Source organism: Notamacropus eugenii, chromosome 5, assembly GCF_028372415.1.
Source record: "Notamacropus eugenii isolate mMacEug1 chromosome 5, mMacEug1.pri_v2, whole genome shotgun sequence".
NCBI lineage: Eukaryota > Metazoa > Chordata > Mammalia > Diprotodontia > Macropodidae > Notamacropus > Notamacropus eugenii.
This window is the reverse complement of record NC_092876.1, coordinates 14,426,259-14,453,285: the sequence shown is the minus strand read 5'-3', so window position 1 is coordinate 14,453,285 and position 27,027 is coordinate 14,426,259. Positions and strand designations below refer to the sequence as shown.

Below are 27,027 nucleotides of genomic sequence, written 5' to 3'. Positions count from 1 at the left end.
TGCTTTGAAACCCTGTAGATACCTGAAGACAGTAGGGGTAATTTTTTCCTAAAGCTTTGAGACTCCCTCATCACTGAGCAGGAAGGCCTGATAGATAGGTGATGAATGAGAGTTAAAGAACAAGACAAATATTTAACTCCTCACAGAAGTGCCCAGAGGGAGCCCCTATCTTCTTCTACCATCCCATACCTACCCAGGGACAAACACAGCTCTGCCAGTCCAGCTCTGGCTTCACTCAGGGGTGTAAAAGGGGTGGCAGGCCACGTACCTGGGAGTGTAGGGCAGTGTACGGTCCTGGACCCATTCAGGGTGTCTATCTAATCCCCCACAGAGAAGGTTTGATGTAGGTAATAGTTTTGTAAACATCAAAGTTTAAGAGAAAGCTCTAAAATTACCAGTGAAGTTTCATTCGGATCCTGTCTTGGTCCAGTGAGTTCAGGCTGTCAGGGCAGACCTGTGCTCCATGGACAAGGGAAGAAGAGGGTCAGGTGGGGAGGGTTACCTCTCCTATCAGTGTCCCTTTTCCTCCCATTAATCTGTGCTCTCAGTGTCTGACTGGGCCTAAAACATCTGAAGCCATAGAGCCAAGTAAAAGAGCCATGAATAGTCCTACAAGACTGGGCAATGTAACCTTTGTTTCAGGGAACAATTTGTGGGGTTTAGGAGGAGAGATTGAGACTGAGTCCCCAATATTCTTCTTTCCTCCTTCCACAGGAACCCTCCCCAAACCCTCTATTTCAGCCTCACCTAACTCCACAATATCCCCAGGGACAAGATTGACCATCTGGTGCACAATATCACCAAAGGCACCCCTTGAGGACTACAGTTTTGTCCTGATGGAGGCAAAGAGCCTGGAGCCCTTGCACAGACAGAGCCCCGAAGGGACCTGTGCTGTTTTCTCTATTCTGTCTGTGAGAGCCGAGGATGCTGGGAGCTACAGCTGTATTTACTACAGGAAGACAGGTCCCTACAGGGGATCCTATGCCAGCCAGACCCTGGAACTAACTGTGTTAGGTGATTAGATTTGGGAACCCCAGAAATCCACAATTCCACCCCCCATATAGGGGCCCACAGAGTGGTTGAGATGCATAAAATCCGGGGAATTGTGAAGGGATAGTTTGGTGGGAGAGTGGAGGAGACCCTGGGATCATCTTCTGTGCTACATGGACTCACCTTTGGACCCCAAGAAAATGGGCATGTTCCCACCTGAAGACAAGAAAGTAGAATAGATGGAAGAATTATTTTTTTTGTCTTTCATTAAAGGGTTAGGGGAGGGTGCCTTGAAAGATTAATCTAAAGCTGAAATTTGGTGTCTCTCTTTTCTCTGAGGACGCCTCCCCAGGTCCACGTTGTGGGTCCACCCTGGCCTCATGGTGGACCCAGGGGAAAACATTACTTTCTGGTGTTCAAGGCCCAATCTGTCTTCCCTTGAAGAGGTGATTTTCACTCTGTGGAAGGCTGGGACCCAGGAGCGCTTACAATACAAGACCTCACCAGATCTCTGGACTGACTTCTCCTTCCCATCTGTGAGATCTGAGGACACTGGGAGCTACAGCTGTACTTACATGGAACAGAAAGCATCTACTAGAGAATCAGACCCCAGTGAGGCCCTGGAGTTGGTAGTGCCAGGTGAGGGGTGTGTGGGGGCTTCAGAATAACTTTCACAATGACCCGTCTGCTCTCTGCCCAGACAGAGACCTTACAGCAACAAGGCTTGGTGTCTACAGTCAGCTCTGCCCTGGTGTCTGTCAGAACTCTAGGGCCTTGAAAGATATGAGACATTTCTTTTGTGATCTAGACTCTTGGGAAGAAAGGTGCTGGTGGGGAATGAGTTACAGGTTAGGAGAAGAGTCAAGACTCACAGCTGAAAGGGATATAGGAGGTTCTCCAGGACAAACCCTCCTTTTACCAGGGCCCTGAAACAGGGAAAAGCTTGTTCAGGGTCATACAACACGTGAGGGACAGAGTCTGGAAATAAGCCTGAGTCTTCTCAATCCTGTAATATGGTATGAGCTCTGGTTTTAGGTTGAGCCCTGGGCCTTTTTGACATAGCCCACATGAAAAGTGAGGGGCCATGGCCTTCCCACCCATGAGTCATCAGATGCAGGAGTATACAGGTTGGATGAGCTCCCTCAAATGTGTACCTTCCTTAGATTCGTAACTATCTACAGCTAGAAAAGCATCAGTGATCTTCTGTTCAAGCCCCCATTTACAGAAGAGATAATTGAGCGTTAGACAGGCCAGTGAATGGACCATGATCACACAGGTATTCAGGGCCAGATAATGACAAGGCCCATGTGTGCTGATTCCCAGCCCCGATCTTCCACTCACAGGATCTCTCCCCAAGCCTTCCCTCTCAGCCCTCCCAGGCCTTGTGGTGGAGCCTGGGATGCATGTGACTCTCCAGTGCTGACAGCCCACCCAGTTATTCCACGGTGGAGTGACATTCACTCTGCTGAAGGCAGGGACCACTCAGCCCTTGCAGAGCCAGAACCCAGCTCGGCCTTCAGCTGACTTTCCCCTCCTGTCTGTAAGGGCCCAGGATGCTGGCAATTACAGCTGTGTCTACCATGAGAGGATGGCTCCTTACCAGGTGTCTGAACCCAGTGAGGTCCTGGAGATCTGGGTGACAGGTGAGCATTTATCCATGTTCCCAGGGAATGAAAGAGAAGCCTGAAGTCATGATTAAGAAATAGCCCAGGAAGTCTGAAAAGGTACATTGCTGGGAGGGGCTCTTTTGGATATCTTGAGGTAGAGTTTGGGATAAGGGCTGCTGGTACCTATGGAAGGGAAAAGAAAAAGTGGAAGAGTGGGTCAGCTTAGGTGTTACTACAAGTTATAGAGACAAGGATTGAAGGATCAACAACCTCTCTGTTTCTAGGCAGCCCCAAAGAGCACTGAGGCCTAGCATTCACCCTTCTCTGAGGAAGAGGCACTCCAAATTCTTTCTTCCCCCAACCCAACTGTGGAAAGGATCCTAATATTCTCTGGTAACTATTTGTGTTTCCAGATGCACTTCCCAAGCCTTCCCTTTCAGCCTGGCCTGGCCCAGAGGTGACCCCAGGAGCAAATGTGACCCTCCACTGCTGGGCCCCTTCAAGAGTTACTACGTTTATCCTGTACAAGGAGGGAGATGAGAAAAACCCACTAAGCATGGATACCACTCAAGATGGAGCATTGTTCCTCCTGAATCATGTGACCCCCAAGCTCTCTGGAAATTACACCTGCAGATACCAACTCAGCACCAATGAAAGTCTCTGGACACCATGCAGTGACCCTTTGGAGATCATAGTGAGAGGTGAGAGGAAGAAGCCCCCAGGACCTAGTAGAATGGACAAATGACTACTCCCACCCTCAGTTCCTACAAGGAATTAAGACCAAGGCCTTGGCTCTGGCCAACAGACAGTGTAAGAGACAACAGTAACTTCTGCACTTTCCTCAATTCCAGGACTTTAGAGAACAAGGGTGTGACATGGGTCACAAGGTCTCACCCCTCTCATAATTCCATGTGACCCACACATATGTATATTGGTTTCTGGGTTTCTGAAAATAATTCCAAGGGATAAGCCCACTCTGAGCAGGATTTGTGCCAAACTCTGCAAAGCTAGCTGTGATGGGCAGATAAAAGAAGAAAATACAGGGACAAATTCAGAGACAAATTAGGGTTCCCTCAGGACAGTGATTTCTGAAGATTCTTCTCTCTCCCCCACTCAGGTTCAGAGCCCAGTAATGTGCTCGTCATCATCCTCAGCTGTGTTTCCTTTCTCCTGCTCCTCCTCTGCCTTCTCTTACTGGCAATCCTCTGCCAAGGATCCATCTCTGGAGGTGAGTGTGGCAAAGACAAAGTGAAACCCATCAGTTTCTTATGGAATAAAGAGATAGGTAAGGACTGAGACATCCATTTCCTCCTTTGAGAGACACACTGACCTTGCTTATTTTTCCATTATCTCTCACCAGGATCTTTAGAAGAGGAGAGCCCTAGGAGGTAAGGAGATTCATCTCCTCTTCTCATAGTCCCCTGCTCACTCCTTCACATGTAGCCCTGAGCCTTATGCCTTGGACAGAGTCCCTGGTGAGGAAAGGATGTTCACAGAGCGTAACAGCATGAACTCTGTACCTCTTTCCTATTACCTGCCTCTCACTCTACTACTAGGTGCCTCCCTTTTTCCTGCCCTCATTGGAGAACTTGCCTGCCACATCACCCTGAGGCCCTTAGAGGAGTAGTCCTTTGTAAGTTATCTGGGCAGAAAGGGAGCATGATCCTGAGGCAGGGGGAGGGCGGGTGAAGGGAATTCTTGTCCTGGAAACTGGGAGAATGAGAAAAGCTTCTGTCTTCCTCAGATACAGGAGTGGCCAAGGAGAGACCAAGCAAGCCATCGGTGAGTTAGCCCATTCTGTCTTTCCCCTGGAAGAGTCCATTTCATCCTTGACCTTAGCATTTTCCAACCCAAGATTGTCAGACTTCTTCATCATTTACCTATTCTTTCTTCTTCTCCATATTAGAGTATATCTGAACTGGGTATTCCTGATATCATTTTTAAAAACATATTTCAATAACTGTCCTTCAGCATCAATTATTTCCTTTATAACCCTATGGACTTCATTCCACTTAGATAAAGGAATGATTCTGAGAAAGCATCCATAAGTTTCACCAGACAGGATGTCAACGCATTCACATCACACCAATAGATTAAGAGGTCCTGGGTTAGGTTTTGTTTTGTTTGAGTTTTTCTCATAGTTTCTCCCATTCATTTTAATTTTTCTATGCCACATGACAAATGTGAAAATGTGATTAATAAGAATGTATGTGCAGACTCCATACAAGATTGTATGCTCTCTCAGGGATGGAGAGGGGAAGGAGGGGGAGAAAATCTAAGATTTATGAAAGTGTTTGTAGAAAACTGAAAAAAAAATTAATTAAATAAAAAAAGAAGAAGAAATAAAAGGACTGTTTATCCAAGGTCACTCACTTTTCTCTTAACTTTGTATTTCCCTTCAGGTCTGCATGGCTGAAAGTCCCAAGGAAATGACATATATTGAACCAAACATAAGAATATTGAATAAGAAGAAAGCCAATCACAAGGAGACACACGCCCAACGCACCCTATATGCCACTTTGGCCTTGAACTAATAACTTGGGCATCTTTCCCAAAAGAATTCTCTCCCTTCTGTCATCTCCTGTCCTGTCCCTTACCCTCATCTCATCAATTCTCCAGTAATCTTCTCTAGATTCGCTTCACTGAGAAACCATGACGACTTTTAGGGGTCTAGAGGTAGGCAAACCAAGTGCATCAGTCTACAATGATGAGACACATACAGTTATACACAGAGTAGAAGGAGGTGATCAACTCAGAGAAATCAGTACCAGCCATGGGGACAGAAGGACTTTTTACACTAGATGGAATTAGAACTAAGTTTTAAAGGAAACCAGGCAAGCTAAGAGGCAGATTGAGGGAAGGATAATGTTCGAGGTATGAGGGACAGCCATAAGGGAGGCATGGGAGACTATTGTACGAAAGTATAAAAAAAAGAAAAGAAATATTGACCAGCATGGCTGGTTTATAAAATGACTCGAAGGAAACAAGTGTAAGAAGATTGGAAAAGGTGGAAACTGTTGAGACTCACTCACTCACTCACCCTTATCCCTCAGTCTCACGCCAGGTATCTAGTCTGGGGTCAAGTCCCATGTTAACCACCTTCATAGCATCTCTTCTATATATTTCCTCTCCAATAACACAGCAACTACCTTGGGAATCCCCTCACACCTGACCTATTGCATTCACCTGCTGGTGGGTCTGCCTACCACCACTCTCTCCCACCCCAGTCTGTCATTCACTCAGCCATCATATTGACATTTCTAAAGTGGAGGTCTGACTATTTCATTAACTAGTTAATGAACTCTTTTGTTCCCTATCCTCTTTAGGATTAAAAATAAAATTCAATGTCTTTCAAAGTCCTTTTGGAACCTTCCCCATGACCTTTCCAGTCTTAATACACCTTATGTCCTCCCACACACTCTTGGTGACACAAAGTCCCAAACGAAGGCCATAAAATCCATCAGGGCAATCCCATGATCTCCTGTCTTCTATTCAACTCATATTCATGTTGTCAGTGTCCACCACAGTGACGCATACAAAGAACCTGATTTGTAGATTTTTGTAGAATTTTATCAGTTAAAAGCTTTATCAGACCAGGTCCAGTCAGTCTTTGAAAACAGGTTTGAGATCTGAAGGAACTTATACATATCCTTTCGTCTCATTCTAAGGGTCTGCAAAGATTAGGTGGTTTGGGAAGGCTTTGGGGAATTGAGTTAAATTGAAGTGAAAGTTTAGAGACTCACAAAAAGCAGACCCTTCTTAGAGTAGAGGGCAAATGGAGAAGTCAAAGAGGGACCAAGAAATGATGGGGCACAGATTAAAAAAAACTCTCAAGTTTATCCCTGTTCTTTACACCTGTAAAGAGGTGGGCAGATTTATGAGAATCATCTGGCATCTTTTTCAATATCTTCTGCCTATAGCCTTTTATCTACTTTTCTTCGGGTCACTAGGTGATTGTCTTTGTGCGCACTTGTGCTTTTTATTATTTTTCTTCACTATGATTTCAAAGCAAGATACTTTGCATTTTTAAAATTAGTTTTAACTTAACCGTGCACCAAAACCACTGAGCATCTCTGCATACCCAATGGAACATAAGTGGAGAGAGTGTGTATTTCTATCACCCTCCTTCTCTCCCTGACACCTCTGCCCCTTCACTCTGTCAAACACATGCACAAATGCGCACATACACACAAAACTTTCATGCATTGTTTTAAAAACCAACCTGCTGCATGTACTTCCTTTTAAATTTTCTTCTCCTCTGTATTTTTAAAGTTTATTAATGCTTCCTCTTTTTTGCTATTCCTATTGTTATCCCTACTTGAATCAAAAAATTTCCCAAATTTAAAAAAGGAATAAAAACCCCATGTAATAAAGAAGCACAACAAAGTATAATTGATCCTGATGATATTCTTGTCAAAATATATATGTCTCTGTTCTCTGTGTCTATTCCTTTCAGTTAAGTGTTGGGTACCATGCTTCATCACAGGTCTTCTGAAGGCAGGGTTGGTGTTTGCATTTTTCACAGTTCTTCCCTCTCTCAAAGTTTTTTTTTTTTCTTTTACAATAGTAGTTGCCTTGTGCAAATTATGCTCTTAGTTATGCTCTCTCTATTCTGCATCAGTTCATATTACCCAAGGTTCTCTGAAATCATCTCATTTACAGTATCACATGGTGAAATATCACCCATTCATTTTCATTTTCTGCTAGTGCAGTTGCCTCAAAATGATCTAAAGGACATTAGAGCATCCACTTGTGTTTTTGATCTTCTCTTTTCCCTCCTTGTCATTCCTTCTACAAGATCATGTGAATCTAAAGGTAGATTTACTAATGAATATTTCCTCCTTCCTATTACCCTCCCTCTTAACACATTCTACCAAAATTCCTGCTTGTTTCCTTATTGAGCTTGTTGTCTTTCCAAACCAAATTATTTCTGTATATATGTATTTAACTCTTCTTGGTACATTTCCTATAAATGTGAGGTTCTTCTGATGCTGTTGTCCCACTTCTTCCTACCTGTTTTTATACTCTTTTCTCTTGTACCCCAAATACGAGGGGCAGCTAGCGTCCCTTCCTCATATCTATAGTAATGTATTATTTCTGTCCTCCCTAGCTTTCTTCCTCTTAAAATGATTAAAACAATCTGCCTCCAAGTCCTGTGGTTTCTTCTTAAACTCTGTATGTAGCCCTTGATATTATTAAGTTTCTGAAGGGGAACATCTTTCTTTGCTTTCTATTCCAATGTCAGCAAAGGCAGACTCAAGATGGCTGAGTGAGTGCTAGCAACTTTGCGTCAGCTCCACCAAAACCTCCACAATGACAAAGAAAATGTGTCAAACCAAATTCTGAGAAAAAAAAAAACCAAGAAAAAAGTCACAGAGAGTCATTTTTTGCAATGCAGGAAGGTTAGTACCCAACCATAGTACAGCCCCTTCCAATTACTCAAATCCATTGACCTTTCTGTTTTTTTCTGGACGGTTTTTTTTTTTTTTTTGTCCTACTCAAATGTTTCTGCTTTTTTGTTGTTTTTTTTTTTAATCTCTCAGAAATGGTTGCAAGTTCCCTTTTCTTTTAAAGGTCTTTTATCTACATTTTTTTCTCCTTTACAGGCATATACTCAGTTTTACAATGTAAACAATTCTGAGTTTTGATTTAATATCTTTTTGAATATTTAAATCAAAAATCTACACCCATTTAGTGTAGAATGTCCTAGATCTTTTGTGATCATGACTGAAATTCCTAGGTATTTGAAAACTCAATTTCAAAAGGTTGCTGTATTATTTTTCTTAAACATGAGAGATCAGGAGTTTGGGATGTGTAATTCCTTCGACTTTTCTTTTGGGATTCTCTTTCAGAAATGACTGGTGTATCCATTTCATATCCACTTTCTCTTCTGGTTTTAGTAGAAGTGGATCATTTGTGTGATTTCTTGAAATTCAGTGTGCAGAAGGATATTTGTGGTCATGAATTTCAAGAAGTTCAGAGACTCTTTAAAGTGTCTCTTCTCGACCTTTTGTCTACATAAGTTCTTTTCCATATCAGATAGTCTATTTCCAGTCTTTTTTATTTAAAATTTCTTTTCATCTCATGGAATCACTGATTCTTGTTCCACATATTTTAGCTTAATTATTTTAAGAAATCCAAATTTTCCTCTGATTCTTTAGCTATTGTTGCTAAAGAAAGTCTTTCTCTGTTGATTTCTACTACTGTTACACACACACACAACACACACATACACACGGACACACAAACACACACGTTTACATATAGGTCTGTGTTTTGCATGCGTGTGTATATACATGTGTGTATTTATGTGTATATCTACATATATGCTGTTATGTTTAAATATACAGTACCATAAGTTTATATAGGATATATGTAGGTATACACACACATACATATATGTGTATATATATATACATATACAAATAAATACACACATATGTACCTATATCTATATCTATAGATGTAGGTATAGATATATAAACATGTGTGTTTCTGTTTATAACATTGGTCAATGTCTTTTTGCATTTGCTAATCTGTGCTTCATGAGCTCCAGACCTAAGACTCCAGATCAAGTCCAATCATTGCACTTTTTTGCATTTGTGGGTGAAGAGAGATGATAAGCCCTACTTAGTCTCACCTAGTGTCCCGGGCATTTCTTCATTGACCTCTGCTTTTCAGGATTAAGCTTCTCTGGATACCTGAGACTGAGAAAATTGAATATAAAAAAATCATTACAAAATCTCAGTACAGAACGCTAGTGACATCAGAACACTTGGAAATCTATGCTGATCTGAACACTGCCAATACACTAGTATAATCTACATTTTCCCAAGGGCTCCAAAACCACTGCCCTGAAGTTTCAGACAATCTTGGGCCTGCTTAGGTGAAGTTTTGCACTTTTACAGCTTTTGGACACTGAAATTTTTTAAATCTTATTTTAGGCTTATTTATTCATTTTTAATTTTCAACATTCATTTCCACAAAATTTTGAATTCCAAATTTTCTCCACATCTCTCCCTTCCCTCCATCCCAAAATACTTTGCATTCTAATTACCCCTTCTCCCAATCTGCCTTCCTTTCTATCACACCCTTCCCTTCCCTTATCCCCATCTTCTCTCTTGTGTTTTCCTGTTTACATTTGCTCAGGGCATGGACCGTTTACCTCAGGTTGAAATCAATCTCTCCTTAGCTGACCTCCCAACTGGAAAAGAAGTTTTGTGTTCCATTAGGCTCCTTTCATGTGGCAAAGCACCTGAGGCTGATTTTATTCCAACTGAGATTTACAAGATAGAGGGATCATTTCTCATACAAAAGCTGACTGAAATTTTCCAGGTTATATGAGAAGAGAAGGTAATTCCCCAAGCAGTACAAGGATGCCTCCATCGTCCATCTCTATAAACATAAAGGGAATAGATTGTTCTGTGACAATCCCTGAGAGGGGCCAGTCTCTCTCTTAGTCATTGCTGGCAAAATTCTTGTTACAGTCGTCCTTAATAGGCTGATCCTTCACCTGGAAAATGGTCATATACCTGAGGGTCAGTGTGGCTTTAGGAAAGGCAGAGGAACAGTCATTATGGTATTTGCTGCCTGACAACTCTAACAGAAATGCCAGAAGCAGAACAGAAGTCTGTACATGATGTTTGCAGATCCGACTAAGAACTTTGGCACTGTTTGTTGTGAGATTTTATGGAAAATTATGTCATTATTTGGTCTCCCAGAGAAGTTCATCAGTATTGTATGTCAATTTCATGATGGCATGTTCACCTGGGTTCTGGAGAGCGGACAATGATCTCATGCCTTCGCAGTCACCAATGGAGTGAAAGAGGGCTGTGTGCTTGCTCCCGTGCTTTTTACCATAATGTTTTCAGCCATGTTTTCAATACTTTCACTGAAGATGAACATGGCATCAAGGTCAAGTACCTACTGATAGTAAGTCCTTCAATTAGAAAAGGCTGCAAGCCAAGACCAAAGTGGAGGGAGTGTTGATGCATGATTTTCTGTTTGCAAATGATTGTACACTCAATGCAGGCTCTGAGCTTGAGATGCAACAAAGAATGGATCAATTCTCTGCTGCCTGTGCTAATTTTGGCCTAATACCTAATACCAAGAAAACACAGGTGATCCATCAGCCACCACCACACTATCTATATGTGAAACCATCAATTACAGCAAATGGAGAAGTTTTGAATGCTGTGGATAACTTTGTTTACCTTGGCAGTGTACTTCCAGGGATGTACACATTGACAATGAGGTTGATGCAGGAATTACCAGAGCTAGCTCAGTGTTTGGGAGTCTCCAAAGAAAAGTATGGGAGAGAAGAGGTATTACATTGACTATCAAATTGAAGGTCGACAGAGACATTGTGCTGACCCCACTATTGTGTGCCTGTGAAACAAGTATAGTCTACTAGCACCATGCTAAGAAACTAAATCACTTCCATTTGAATTGTCTTAGGAAGATTCTGAGGATCACCGGGCAAGATGAGGTACAAGATACTGAAGTCCTTGCTTGAGTTGAACTGCTAAGCATTCAAACTATGTTTCAGAAAGTGCAGCTCTGATGGACTGGCCACGTTGTTTGATAACTCAGTCAATCAACCAAGGACTGAGCATGTGCATACCAAATGGAAACAGACAACTCCACCGAGAAAATGCCTAGTTCTTGAAGAAAATCAGTCATATTCTATGGAGCTTAGGACAAATGTGTGTCAGGCAGTTGAGGATGGAATTGAGAGATCACAGTGCTCTTCCCCATCCTATGGATCTCCCTGTCTGTTTGGCTTCAGAAAGCCCAAAGGCTGAGAATACATGCAAAGGGCAAGTCTGAGGCAGCTCTTTATTCTTGGGGGGAGGGGAAAGTGGAAAAGGAGTACGTATCCATGGGACAGGAGGGATCAATAAGGTCAGGGAGGGACTGTCCAGGTGCTGGGATGTCCCTCTGCTTCTCATCCATAGCTAAGCTCAAGAGTACTGAATGAGGAACCACCTAGCACTGGGCTCTCATGGACAAGGCTGAGTCTGGACCAGAGGATCCTCCCTGCACACCCCAGACCATCAGGCCAGCATAGAAAGCTCCTCACCAGTTTGTCAGATTCTTTTTTTATTTTATGGCCCTATAAGCCAACTCCTTGTGGAAGGAATCCAGGGGAAGACAGACTGGGGTGGCCCTGAAAATAGCCATAATACCCCTCTGACACTAGGAGAGGAAGGCACAGTGATAAGAAGAGATGTTTCCTGTCTCACAAGTGTCTGAGGTGAACTCTTAGGCTTGGATTTGAAGACAGTGAGGGAGAGAGTACAGTAGACACCAATTCTGGAAACCAACCTGGAGCTCTGATGTGCTCTTCTCTTTACCCGTAATAGGTCCCTGCATGGCAAGGGTGTCCCCTACACTCACCTGTGGAGTCATGGGGTGGCAATGGATGAAGGGAAAAGAGCCTCCAAATCCTCAGAGCAGGGGATGGTCTTGCTCATCCTTTGCCCTGGCCTTTTTCATTCCTATGGACCCAGGACAGAAACTTTCTTTGGTAAAGGTCGTGTGAGGTTGGAATAGAAGAGACTTCTCTCAGGGAACAAGAAGGTAAATCATGCCATCCAAACATTGTAGACTTCTAACTTCACTCAGCACAGAGAGCAGCCTAGAATGCTCACAGTGAAGAATAAGGAGGGCAGGGGTCGTTTAAGGGCTAGACTGATGTTCATAATTCCAAGACTCCTAGGAGGTTCTGAGACAAGAGCCAGAAGGAGGGTTGGGGGAGAGGACAGGGATCTAGGCACTGCAGAAAGTAGATGCAGAGTGTGTGGATGTGGTCCCAGAGCCTAGCCACTAGAAAAGGCAAGAATGAAGTGCATATATGCACATGTGCACATGTTTGTGTATTTGTGTGTGTGCATGAGTGTGTGTGTACACGTGTCTGTGTGGGCACACTCTAGTGTATATGGGGAGACAGGTGATACTCATGACACACACTGTACCAAAATTCTAAAGTCATTCCCTTTTACCTCTTCTGGATCTCTTCTGCACTCCTTCAAGTTTGCCCTGGGTCTCCACACATGCATTTTTCTACCTCCTTCCACATTTTTTCTCCCTGAGGTTGTGTCTGTGTCCTCCCTCCTGGACTGACTTCTTCCTCCATAGATGTTTAGTCTATGGGGTACCAGCAATCCTTTATCTAAACCACCTAGTTTTAAACCTTGAATTTAATCCAAGACTTATGGTCTGGGTCAAACAAACATTGTCTGCTCTCCACTGCTGTGCCCAAGGTGAAGGTCCTTTCATAACTATACCTATGTTTCCTCTCTTTCTCTATAACAAGTTCGAAGATGAAATACTCATCACCAACACCATCCCATACTCCTGTCCAGCAACTTTCAGCAACTGGTTCGTCCCCAGTGGTCCAAGTCAGCTCTGAAGTAGCTCTTGTTCCCCCTACTCAACTTCATGGATTCCCTTCACGGTTTCACTTCATCTCACCTTCTGATATAAGACCTTCTCTCATCTTCACATTGACTCATGACAACTTTCCCCATTCCAGGAGGTCCTGTATTTTTTAAAATTATTTTGCCTTCAGTTCATACCGTATTCATTGCTGTGTAGTGGACAGCAGACTGGCCTCCCATGAAAACACTGACCTCTGACACTTAAAATCATTTAATCTCTCACTCCCCCAGGAAGGTAAGGATATAAAATGCAGAGAAGGTGTAGGCTGGCGTTTGGGGAAGGAGTTTCCCTGCTCACAGCTCCCTCCCCTAATGAAATCAGTAGTCTAGTCCCAAAGGATTTTTGTCTCCACTTCTACATATTCAAGTGGTCTCCCTTGTTTGATTGGAAGTGACTTTAATTCTCATCTTAACATCACCAATCCTTACTTATCACATTGCCCAGATGCAAACCAGAATGGCTTCATAAATACTGTTGGATGACTGTTGGATGACTGACACATGGATGTTTTCCTGAATTGCATCAAATGTCCTAAACCCAACGTTGTCTGACCTGCACTGTGCTCATTTAGGAAGTCTCTTGCCGTATTCCTGCTTCCTTCTTTTTCCTGTTCTCTTTTCTGGCAGACAATATCTATTTCCATCTTCTGTCTGTACTGCTCCAGGGTCTTTGATTACAAGCTTCTTCCCACCCACAGGATGGGGTCATACATGTCCATTCCCTGAGAGATTCTTGGACCAAACTCCATCAGGAATGGCTTGAGAAAGATCAAAGAACCCCTAGGACATCAGGAGAAGCAGTCACAGGGATGAGAAAAGATACTTACAGGCATCAGGTAGGAAATTATGGCTTAAGTTGGGGGAAAGTAGGTAAGGTATGGTGGGAGAACAGGATGCCAGGGTTGGATGGAACATCAGAAGTCACCTAGTCCAACCTCTGCCAGCTTCACATGTATAATCTATAACAAATTCCTTTTCTTCTCATGAAGGGAAGAGAAGATAAAAGTAAGAAGGGAATTGGAACTTAGAAGTTCTTTTAAATCCATGTTAAAATATCTTATTACATTTTTTGGGGGGGAAAGAAAGAAAACATTCCCCCTAACACAGGTGATGTCCGCCATTGGTCAGAATCTTGATTTTTCAAGACTCAGTGTGCCACCTTGTGGTTTGGAGGATTACTGCAGCAAAAACTGAACCTGAGATTGCTGTTGACTCTTAGAAGTCATCCACACAAGCTAGATTCATTTCCAATAAGAAATCAAGGAGATGCCCATCAACTGGGGAATGACTGAATAAATTGTGATATATTAATGCAATGGAATACTATTTTGCTATAAGAAATAATGAACAGGAAGATTTCATAAAGACCTGGAAAGACTTATATGAACTGATGCTGAGTAAAAGGAGCAGAACCATGAAAACATTGTATCCAGCAACAACCACAGCGTGTGAGGAATTTTTCTGGTAAACTTAACACTACTTCTTTGCAAGGCATTAACTTAAAAAATCCCCAGTGAACTCTTGATGCAAAATGCCTTCCATATCCAGAGAAAGAATTATGGAATTTAATCACAGAATGAAGCAGACCGTTTTCTTTTGTATTCTGTTTTGTTTTGTTTTATGATTTTTCCCACTCATTTAAACTCTTCTATGCAAAATGCCAAAGGTGAAAATGTACTTAATAGGAATGTAAGTATAGAACCTATATAAAAGTGTATGCTGTGTCAGGAAGGGAGTGGGGAGGAAGGTGTCGAGGAGGGGAAGGGAGGGGAAAAATCTAAGATGTATGAAAGTGATTGTCGAACAAGGAAAACAATAAAATAATTTAATTAAAATAAATAAACAAATGACATAGCATAGAGATAAAAAAGAAGTCATCCACAGTTTTTGAAAGGAAAGGGACAGTAAAATATCCACCCTAGGAAGATTGTATTGGCAGAGTTTTTGTATTGGCAGAATCTGGAAAACCAAATAGGAGGATAAGATAATTGTTCACAGGAGAGTGGATGAGGGCTTGAACTAGGTTGTTGGCCCCTTGAATAGAGAAAGGGAGACAGAATCATAAAATCCCAAATTTAGAAGTTGGAAGGTATTTCAGTGGCTAATTATCACACCCAGGTCAGGAAGACCCTGCATAACTTCCCTGCTAGGTGGATGTTCACGCTCTGCAAGAAGACTTCCAAGGGGGAGGCACCCAGTGCTTCCCAAGGAGACCCATTCGACTTCAGTCTAGTTTTCTTTGGGAAGAAGTCTTTCCTGATATCAAACCTAAATGAGACTCCCCATAACTTTCAACCACTGCTCCTGGTTCTACAATCTGGAGTCAAAGTATGACCAACCTGAACCCTCTTCTTTATGATAATCCTTCCAAGACTTGACTATCATGTCTTTCGTAAGATTTATTTTCTCCAGACCAAACTTCTCTAAGGTACTTCAGGCAATATTGCTATGACACAGACTTAAGACCCTTTACTAACATAGATGACTTCCTCTGGATAGTCTCCAGCTTATCAGTGTCTTACTATAAAACTCATGAGTGACCACAGCACTCTACAGACTATCACCTCCCTATTCCTAGAAACCATTCCCTTCTTAAGGCAGCCCAATGTCCCCTCAGCATTTTTGGCTGCCTCCACACACTGCTGTTGCTGTCTACTATGTAAAGAGGCCTACTGAAACCTCCAGAACTTTTTTCACATCTGTTGTAGTCTGTGTATGCTTTCTCTATTTTATATGTATCTATGAAATTGATTTTTGTCCCCAAATCTAAGAATTCATTTTTAATACTTTAAAATTTTTTAATCTCTGTCTATATGCATCTATCTATGTGTCTATCTATCTATCTATCTATCTATCTATCTATCTATCCATCTATTCTTATCTATCTACCACTGAATGCACCTACCCAACTTTCTACATTTATACATGTATACCTATTTATCTTCCTTTCTTCTCTCATTTGCTTCCTTGTTTCCTCCTCTTTTCCTTTCTATCCTATACACTTACTCACCCATCCATCCTTGCATCCACCTATCTGCGTATCTTTCATCTCTGATATTACAATAGCTCCATTAAGAAGATGTTATAGGGGGCAGAGCCAAGATGGCGGAGTAGACAGACGCACATACGCTAGCTCCGAACCCACAACCCATAGAATATCTGTAAAAAAAGAACCCCTGGCGAATTCTGGAGCAGCAGAAGCCACAGAACAGCAGAGCGGATTAGATTTCTGTTCCAGAGAGCCGTGCAAACCTCTCACAAAAGGTCCATCACACCCCAGACCCAGGGGCGAGCCCAGCCCTGCTGTGGTGCGGCACCGAGAGAAGCAGATCCGAGCAGGCTTCAGGGACGGATTCTCCAGCGGCCACGTGGGTCCCTCCACCCACAGGTGATGGGGGTCGGTCAGAGAGTCTCTTTGGTGGGTCGAGAGGGAAGTGGGGTGCCCCCATAACTCAGGCCCCCTCGGGAGGCAACAGCAGAGGTGGGAGCAGAGGCGAGAGCAGACCGGGGCTCCCCAAGCAGGCGGGAGCCCAGATCCATTGTTGAAGGTCTCTGCATAAACTCCCTGAGGAAACTGAGCCGTTAGGTGGCCCTGCCCCCACCTGAGCAGCTGAACTTAATCTCACACTGAATAGCAGCCCTGCCCCCGCCCAAAGCCCTAAGGCTGGGAAGCAGCATTTGAATCTCAGACCCCAAGCGCTGGTTGGGAGGATCAGGAGGCGAGGGGGGTGTGGACAGGACACTCAGAATTCAAGGCACTGGCTGGGAAATTGCCCAGAAAAGGGAAAAGAAATAAGACTATAGAAGGTTACTTTCTTCGTGGACAGGTTTTTCCTCCCTTCCTTTCTAATGAGGGAGAACAATGCTTACCATCAGGGAAAGACACAGAAGTCAAGACTTCTGTATCCCAGCCCACTTAATGGGCTCAGGCCATGGAACAGCTTAAAAAGGATTTTGAAAATCAAGTTAGAGAGGTGGAGGAAAAGCTGGGAAGAGAAGTGAGAGACATGCAGTCAAAGCATGAACAGCAGGTCAGCACCCTGCTAAAGAAGACCCAAAAAAAAATGCTGAAGAAAATAACACCCTGAAAAAGAGGCTAACTCAATTTGCAAAAGAGGTTCAAAAAGCCAATGAGAAGAAGAATGCTTTCAAAAGCAGAATTAGCCAAATGGAAAAGGAGGTTCAAAAGCTCACTGAAGAAAATAGTTCTTTCAAAATTAGAAGAGAACAGATGAAGGCCAATGACTTTATGAGAAACCAAGAAATCACAAAACAAAACCAAAAGAATGAAAAAAAATGGAAGATAATGTGAAATATCTCATTGGAAAAACAACTGACCTGGAAAATAGATCCAGGAGAGGCAATTTAAAAATCATGGGACGACCTGAAAGCCATGATCAAAAAAAGAGCCTAGACATCATCTTTCATGAAATTATCAAGGAAAACTGCCCTGAGATTCGAGAACCAGAGGGCAAAATAAATATTCAAGGAATCCGCAGAACACCGCCTGAAAGAGATCCGAAAAGAGAAACTCCTAGGAACATTGTGGCCAAATTCCAGAGTTCCCAGGTCAAGGAGAAAATATTTCAAGCAGCTAGAAAAAAACAATTCAAGTATTGTGGAAATACAATCAGGATAACACAAGATCTAGCAGCTTCTACATTAAGGGATCGAAGGGCATGGAATAGGATATTCCAGAAGTCAAAGGAACTAGGACTAAAACCAAGAATCACCTACCCAGCAAAACTGAGTATAATACTTAAGGGGAAAAACTGGTCTTTCAATGAAATTGAGGACTTTCAAGCATTCTTGATGAAAAGGCCAGAGCTGAAAAGAAAATTTGACTTTCAAACACAAGAATGAAGAAAAGCATGAAAAGGTGAACAGTAAAGAGAAGTCATAAGGGACTTACTAAAGTTGAACTGTTTACAGTCCTACATGGAAAGACAATATTTGTAACTCGTGAAACTTTTCAGTATCTGGGTACTGGGTGGGATTACACACACACATGCACACACACATGCACCCACACATAGAGACAGAGTGCACAGAATGAATTGAAGAGGATGGGATCATATCTTAAAAAAATGAAATCAAGCAGTGAGAGAGAACTATATTGGGAGGAGAAAGGGAGAAATGGAATGGGGCAAATTATCTCTCATAAAAGAGGCAAGGAAAAGACTTTTTAGTGGAGGGATAAAGAGAGGAGGTGAGAGAAAAACATGAAGTTTACTCTCATCACATTCCACTAAAGGAAGGAATAAAATGCACACTCATTTTGGTATGAAAACCTATCTTACAATACAGGAAAGTGGGGGATAAGGGGATAAGCAGGGTGGCAGGGGATGATGGAAGGGAGGGCATGGGGAGGACGGAGCAATTTGAGGTCGACACTCATGGGGAGGGAAGGATCAAAAGAGAGAATAGAAGTAATGGGGGTCAGGATAGGATGGAGGGAAATATAGTTAGTCTTATACAACACGACTATTACGGAAGTCATTTGCAAAACTACACAGATTTGGCCTATACTGAATTGCTTGCCTTCCATAGGGAAGGGGTGGGGAGGGAGGGAGGTAAAGAAGTTGGAACTCAAAGTTTTAGGAACAACTGTCGAGTACTGTTCTTGCCACTAGGAAATAAGAAATACAGGTAAAGGGGTATAGAAAGTTATCTGGCCTTATAGGACAAAAGAGAAGATGGAGACAAGGGCAGAGAGGGATGATAGAAGAGAGAGCAGATTGGTGATAGGGGCAATTAGAATGTTCGGCGTTTTGGGGTGGGGGGAGTCGACAAAAGGGGAGAAAATTTGGAACCCAAAATTTCGTTAAAATGAAGGTTATAAGTTAAATAAACAAATAAGTTTAAAAATACATATATTTAAAAAAGGAAGATGTTATAATTATTCGTATTATAAGGATGAGTAAACTGACTGAAAAATGTTAGGTCACTTGCCTAGGATCTTACAACTAATAAGGGTCCAATGATTTTTCTGCTTTGTAGCCTAGAGGGTAAAAGACTATACAGTCAACTAGAAGTTTCAGAGTAACTATCCTGAGACTAAGGAAATCCTGTTCAATTTTGTCTAATTTGATTCAGCTCAATATTCTAGTCTCAGTGCTTCATGGACCACTTTTGCAGTCAATCTGATAAAGGCGCTTGATTTTAGAATGATATTTTTAAAAGTACAACACAAAATACGTAGGATTACCAAGGAAACCAAAAATACTGAAAGAGAATTATAAGAAAAATAAAAGCTCTCAAGGCCCCTCATGATTTAAGTCTATAAAAGTCATCATTCAAGGTGGCTGTAATTGTGTACGATGTTCTCTTGCTTCTGCTCACTTCACTCAGCATCAGTTCATATAAGTTTTCCCAGGTTGTCTGAAGTCCACCTGCTCATGATTTATTATATCACAATGATATTCCATTACATTCATAAATCACACTTTGTTCATCTATTCGCCAACAGACAGGTATCTCCTCAATTTCCAATTTTTTTTTGCCACCACAAAACGAGCCACTATATATATATTTTTTTGTATATGTAGGTCCTTTCCCCATTTTTATATATTTAGCATACAGTTATAGAAGTGATATTACTGCGTCAAAGGGTGAGCACATTTTTATAACTCTTTGGCCTTAGTTCCAAATTGTTCTCCAAAATGACTGGGTCAGTTCACAACTCCACCAACAGTGCATTACCGTTTTAATTTTCCCACATCTTCTCCAGTATTTATCATTTTCTTATTTTGTCATGTCAAGTAATCTGATGGGTATGTTGTGGTACCTCAAGGTTGTTTTGATTTGTATTTCTCTAATCACTAGTGATTTAGAATATTTTTCCATATGACTATACATAGCTTTAAATTCTTTATCTTGGTAATGTCTCTTTACATCCACCTTTACATGTCTCTTTACATCTTTACGATTTATCAGTTGGGGAATGACTTGCAGTCTTATAAATTTGATGCACTTCTCCATATATTTTAGGAATCAGGCCTTTATCAGAGACACTGGTTATAAAAAGTAATTGTCCAGTTTTCTACTTGCCTAATAATCTTGATTACATTGGCTTTGTGCAAAAACATGTCAATTTAATATAATTAAAATTATTCATTTTGTATTTCATAGTATTCTTTATCATTTGCTTGACCATAAATTATTCTCTATTCCACAAATCTGACATATAAACTGTTACTTGCTCTCCCAGTTTGTTTATGATTTTAGCCTTTATATCTAAATTGTGTGCCTTTATGCTCAGTTTCTGCCACACTATTTTCAGTTTTCACAAAATTTTTGTCAAATAGTGAGTTTTTATCTTAGAAGCTAAGGTCTTTTGGTTTATCAAACAGTAGATTAGTATAGTCAATAACTACTGTGTCTTGTATACCTGACCTGTTCCACTGACCGACTACTCTATTTCTTAGCCTATGTCAAGTGATTTTGAAGATTGCTGCTTTATAATACCATTTTAGATCTGGTATGTCTATGCTAATTTCCTAACATTAGTTTTCATCATCTCCCTTGAAATTCTGGATATTTTATTCTTCCAGATGAAATTTGCAATACTTTTTTTCTATCTCAATAAAATAATTTTCACTCTTTGGTATGGCACTGAATAACTAAATTAGTTTAGGTAGAATCATCATTTTTATTATATTAGCTTGTCCTCTCCATGAGCAACTGCCTTAGATTTTTTGTAACCACAAACTAAGGTTATGCTAGTCTGACTGAATTATATTGCAATTTAAAAAGTCATTTTCCTCTCCTGAAAGTTTATTCATTGATATTTTAGTTTGAAATATGGCTTCTGTGTTTCCTAATGGGGTAATTTTGGGATTTCATTTCACTCATGAGTGTTTGGTGGAGTATATTAGCCTATATTTGGTCATTTGATTCAACATTTCTGGGCACATTTTCTTTTTTTTTTATTGGCATTTTGTTTTCTTTTTTTTACTAATTGTATTCATTTTCAGTGTCCTGCAATCACTACTGTATAACTGAGATATTTTCCCCTCCTTTACCCTTATATTCCCTCTCCCTCCCCAACAGAGCACACAATTTTATATAGGTTCTGAACATACAATCCTGTTAAATACATTTTCACTATAGTCATGTTGTGTAGAAGAATCAAAATGAAAGGAGAAATCATATAACAAACCAAAAAGTAATACAAAAGAAAATTATCTGCTGCCTTTTGTGATTGAATTCTATAGTTATTTCTCTGGATATAGAAGGCATTTTGCCTTAAAAGACCATTGCAATGAAGTTCCAAATCTACCAGAAAAAAACTCTTGCACACTGTGGTCGTTGCTCTGCACAAAGTTCTCCTGGTTCTACCCCTTTCACTCGGCATCAAATCATTTAAGTCTTTCCCAGTCTCCCTGAAGTCTTCCTGTTCATCAATTCTTATACCCCAATAGTATTCCTTTAGATTCGCATACCATAATTTATTCAGTCATTCCTCAATTGAAGGGTATCCCCTTGATTTCCAGTTTTTGAAAACCACAAAGAGAGCTGTTATAAATATTTTTGTACATGTGGGACCTTTTCCCATTTTTAGGATCTCTTGGGGATACAGTCCTAGAAGCAATATTGCTGGGTCAAAGAGTATGCTCATTTTTGCAGCCCTTTGGCATAATTCCAAATTGCTCTCCAGAATGCTTGCATCAGCTCACAGCTCCACCAACAATGAATTAGTGTTCCAAGTCTCCCAGTTCCTCTCTAACATTTATTGTCTTGCTGTTTTGTCAAGTTAACCAATCTGCTAGGTGTGATGTGATATCTCAGAGTTCCTTTGATTTGCATCTCTCTAATCAATAGTGATTTAGAACATTTTTTCATATGACTATATATATATGTATGTATGTATATATATATATATATATATATATATATACACACACATATATAACTTTAATTTCTTCCTCTGAAAACTGCCCCTTAATTTCCTTTGGCCATTTATCAATTGGGGAACGACTTGTATTTTTGTACATTTGACTCGGTTCTCTATATTTTTAGAAATGAGACCTTTATCACAGACATTAGCTGCAAATTTTCTTTCCCAGTTTTCTGCTTCCCTCCTAATCTTGGTTGCATTTGGTTTGGTTGTGTGTTCCTTTCAGTTGAATGTAATCAAAATTATCCATCTTCCACTTTATAATCCTTTCTATTTCTTCTTCAGTCAAAAATTCTTCCCTTCTCCATAAATCTGATAATTACACTATTCCTTGCTCCACCAATTTGTCCATAGTATCAATCTTTATACCTAGATCTTGTACCACTTGGACTTTATTCTTTTGCATGGTGTCAGGCGTTGATCTGTCCCCAGTTTGTGTCACACTGTTATCCATTTTTCTCAGAAATTTTTGTCAAACAGTGAGTTCTTATCCCAGAAACTAGGATCCTTGGATTTATCAAACAGCAGATTGCTCTATTCATTGCCTACTATGTCTTGAGTACCTAACATTTTCCACTGGTCTACGCTTCTGTTTCTTAGTCAGTACCAAGTGATTTTGATAATTACTGCTTTATAATACAATTTGAGGTCTGGTATCTCTAGGCCACCTGCCCTAGTATTTCTTATCATTAATGCCCTTGATATTCAGGTAGACCCCCAAATATTTTATTGTTTCTACCTTAGCTTTAAATGGGATTTCTCTTCCTGCCTCTTACTGTTGGGCTTTGTTTCTAGTATATAGAAATGCAGAATATTTGTGTAGGTTCATTTTCTAACCTGCAACTTTGCCAAAGTTGTTTATTATTTCTAGTAGTTTTTTACTTGAATCTCTGGGATTCTCTAAGTATATCGTCATATTCTCTGCAAAGAATGATAACTTAGTTTCTTCTTTGCCTGTTCTAATTCCTTCAATTTCTCTGCAGCTAACATTTCTAGTATCATGTTGAATAATATTAGTCATGATGGACATCTTTATTTCACCCCTGATTTTATTGGAAATGCATCTAGCTTATTCCCATTGCATATAACGCTTGCTGAACATTTTAGAGAGATGCTGTCTATTATTTTATGGAAAGTTCCCTTTATTCCTGTGCTCTCCAGTGTTTTTAATAGCAATGGATGCTGTATTTTGTCGAAAGCTTTTTCTGCATCTATTCAAATAATCATGTGGTTTCTGTTAGTTTTGTTGTGGATATGATAGATAATGTCAATAATTTTCCTAATATTGAACCAGCCCTGAATTCCTGGTATGACTCCTATCTGATCATAATGTATCCTTCTCGTGACAAATTGCTGCATTCTTTTTAGTAAAATGTTATTTAAAATTTTGCATCTATATTGATTAGACAAATTGGTCTATAATTTCTTTCTCTGTTTTGATTCTTCCTGATTTAGGTATCAAAACCATATTTGTATCATAGAAAGAATTTGGGAGGACTCCTTCTTCTCGATTTTCCCAAATAGTCTGTATAGCATTGGAATTAACTGTTCTTTAAAAGTTTGATAGAATTCACTTGTAAATCCATCTGGCCCTGGAGATTTTTTTCTACGGAGTTCATGGATGGCTTGTTCAATTTCGTTTTCTGATATGAAGTTATTTAAGTATTCAACTTTCTCTTCTGTTAATCTGGGCAATTTACATTTTTTTAAAATACTCAGCCATCTCATATACATTGTCAAATTTATGGGCATAAATTTGGGTCAAGTAATTTCTAATTATTGTTTTAAATTCTTCCTCATTGGAGGTGAGTTCACCCTTTTCATTTTTGATATTGGTAATTTGTTTTTTTCCTTTTTTTAATCAAATTGACCAATTCTATTAGTTATTTCATAAAAGCAACTATTAGTTTTACTGATTAGTTAAATAGTTTTCTTAATTTCAATTTTATTAATCTCTCCTTTGGTTTTCAGTATTTCCCCTTTGGTATTAACTTGGGAATTTTCAATTTGTTCTTTTTCTAACTTTTTCAGTTGCTTGCCCAAGTCATTGGTCTCTTCCTTGGCCCTGAGGACCAGGAATGCTCTCCTCCATGCCCTCTGTCTGCCTCACATCATGACCCTTCTCTTGGGGGCCTCAGGCTATTGGAGGAGTCAGATACCTGAAGAAGGACAATGAAAACAAACACGCCTGTAGGGAGAGGAGGAGAACCTAGGATGCAAAGGAACAGTGGTCACTCTGGGAGGCTCTGGGAGCATCTTTTCCTCATCAGTATCTCTGTCCATGAATAAGTTCCAGGGCAAGGACCAAACAGGGGACTATGTGAAGAGGAACTGGGTCCTCACCTCCTCAAGCTATCTCACTTCCAGGTCCCTGGGGAGAGCGATGAGAAGGGAAGCCAGATCAGAGTGGATCCCACAGGAGGAAAGGAAGGCCCTACGCCTCAACCATCCTCTTGTTCCATCAGACTCTAAGGGTTTGACTTCTTCCTCCCACACTCACCCACAGTACTGGGCCCAGGGCCCAGAATTCCAGCAGGAAGAGGCAGAGGAGGAGGAAAAGGAAGGCCTCACAGCCGAGGGTGATGATGAGGGTGGAACTGGAATCTTCTGCTGGGGGAAAGGGAAGAGAGTAATTGTCATAAATGACTGCCTCGAGGAGACTCCCATCTGCCTCTGCAATTGTCCCTGAACTTGACCTCCTCCATAGCCCCCATCATGGTCAGGGTCCAGTGGTCTGGCACAAATCCTGCTCAGGGAAGCTTTCTCCTTTTAAAGTAGGTTAGAAAGCCAGAAACCAAGATGGGGAAGTGAGAGTCACAGAGCAATATGGAGGAAGCCTAAATCACAGCTGAGACCCTGGGACTCATGGGCCTGGAATCCAGGACAGTATCAAATTTTATCTTCTCCCTTCTTGTGTGTTGAGGACTTGGTTTCATTTCCTTGTAGGAGTGAGAGAGGGAGTGGTCATTGGTACCTCCAGTGGGTCCCATGGACTTCTTCCTCTCACCTCTCACTAAGAGCTGCAGGGTGTCACTCTGTTGTATCCAGAGACTTCCATTGGTGCCAAGCTGGTAAGTGGAGCTCTAACTGCCAGAGTCCTTGAGGTTCACCTGAGTTAAAAAAAAACAAAAAACAAAAAACTGGGCCCCACCTTGAGAAGCATCCATGCTTGGCAGGGTTTTCTCATCTCCTTCCTTGTACAGAACAAACCTAGAACCCAAGGAAGGTCCCCAACAGAAGAGAGCCCTGTGGCCGGGCTAAGACGGAAGACTTGGGAAATGAATCTGGAAACACAATAAGAGGTTAAGGCTCCTTACAGTCCCTCCACAGTTGGGATAGGGAGAACAAGAGCTGTCAGATCCGTAAAGATTCCCTGACCACTGGCTCCTCCTTCCATTGGCTCTTTCTTCATTTATTGCCCTAAATTTGCTTTTTTGAAAAAGGATAAATGCTAAACCTCAGATGCCCTCTTAGGCTGCCTAGAAATAGGTAGGTTTTTCCTCCTGTTCTTAACCCTTAAGTAGCTGAGCTGGTCCATTCTTCCAATTTGGCTCTCCCCTTACTTAAGGACTCCTAGACCTTGTCCAAACCTCTATCTCATTATGGCAGCTAGGTGGTGCAGTGGATAGAGCACCAGTGCAGGAGTCAGGAGGACCTGAGTTGAAATCTCACCTCAGACACTTGACACTCACTAGCTGTGTGACCTTGGTTAAGTCACTTAACCCCAACTGCCTCATCCTGAGTCATCTCCAGTCATCCTGATGAATACCTGGTCACTGGATTCACATGGCTCTAGAAGAGAAGTGAGGCTGGTGACCTGCACAACCCTCCCTCACTCAAAACAAAGTCAAGTGCAAATCATGTCATTATTTCTATGATGGCACAGTCTTCTTCAGCAACAAAGGATGAACACACACATATCTCATGATGATCAAAAGAGTACAGGACAATATGTCCTCCCAGATTTCCTGGCCTGCCTCTGAATCCTGACAACACTTTACATCTTGACAACCTGGACACACCCTCACTTGTCACCCAGATCTCAAGGAACTTGCTAGGCTCAGACACCTGATATGGAACCATCCTCCTGTGGTAGATTCAGCTATAGTTGCCAGCATCCTTAGCCCTCACAGAGAGGAGAGGAAACTCAGCCCAGATCCCAGCTGGGCTCTGGCTCTGCAGGGACTGGGGGTTCCCCACCTTCAGCAGAGTGAATGTCAGGCCACTGAGGAACTCTTGAGGGGGCTGTCAGCACTGGAGTCACATGCATCCCAGGTTCCACCACAAGGCCTGGGAGGGCTAATAGGAAAAGCTTGGGGAGAAATTCTATAAAAGAAAAAGACGAAGTTGAGAGTCAGAACACCTGTTTCATGTCCCTGATCTGCCTCTGAGTCCCTTTGTGACCATGGACCATTCACTGGCCCTGTGTATGTCTCACTTTGATTTTTCAGTTGTTCAAAATTCTTATCCAATTTCTGATGACACCATTTGAGGTTTTCTGGAGAAAGACACTGGAGTAGCTTGTCAATTCCTACCCCAGCTGATTTTACAGATGAGGAAACTACAGTCAATAGGGTTAAGTGACTTAGAGTGACACAGCTGGTAAGTGTCTGAGACCATGTTTGAATACAGGAATATGAGTCTTCCTAACTTCAAGCCCAACATTCTATCCACTGATGCACCTAACTGTCCATGAGCCTCACTTGTAAATGAAGGGTTTTACGAAAAGATTGCTGATCCATTTTTAGGTATAGCTAGCTAGGAATCTAAGGAAACTTTTATGCTTAAAGGAGTTCACCAAACCTATAATCTCATGCTTACATCATGACCTTTCACTTTTCATTTGAGCTCTGTCATAAAAACAGATCTCAGACAGTGTTCCAGGTGTAGGAAGGCTCAAGCTCATTTCCAGGCTCAGTAATTCACTTGCTATATGACCTGGGACAGATCCTTTCTCACGGAGTCTCATTTTGGTCATTGGTAAGGGGAGGGTTTGGCCTCAAGAACCTCCAAAGCCCCTTTCATCTCTGGGTCTCTGTGACTCTTCTCTTGACACCCAGCTCAGTCCCCACCATCACTTTTCTTCCCC

General features: G+C 41.4%; 1 protein-coding gene across 1 annotated transcript; it reads left to right on the top strand.

The window, feature by feature from the left end:
- Positions 1–836: 836 nt before the first annotated feature.
- Positions 837–6,951, top strand: LOC140507343 (immunoglobulin superfamily member 1-like). The gene is made up of 9 exons (XM_072615456.1): positions 837–1,014; positions 1,330–1,629; positions 2,466–2,633; positions 3,011–3,298; positions 3,715–3,825; positions 3,958–3,985; positions 4,154–4,230; positions 4,342–4,379; positions 5,000–6,951. The coding sequence occupies exons 1-9, from the start codon at positions 837–839 to the stop codon at positions 5,129–5,131; spliced, it is 1,320 nt and encodes a 439-aa protein (XP_072471557.1). The 3' UTR covers positions 5,132–6,951.
- Positions 6,952–27,027: the final 20,076 nt, after the last annotated feature.

Coding starts and splice junctions, on each gene's coding strand:
- LOC140507343 (XM_072615456.1), top strand. CDS start 837: ATGGAGGCAAAGAGCCTGGAGCCCTTGCACAGACAGAGCCCCGAAGGG. Junction 2,634..3,010: donor CCTGGAGATCTGGGTGACAG/GTGAGCATTTAT, acceptor TTGTGTTTCCAG/ATGCACTTCCCAAGCCTTCC. Junction 4,231..4,341: donor CCTTAGAGGAGTAGTCCTTT/GTAAGTTATCTG, acceptor TGTCTTCCTCAG/ATACAGGAGTGGCCAAGGAG.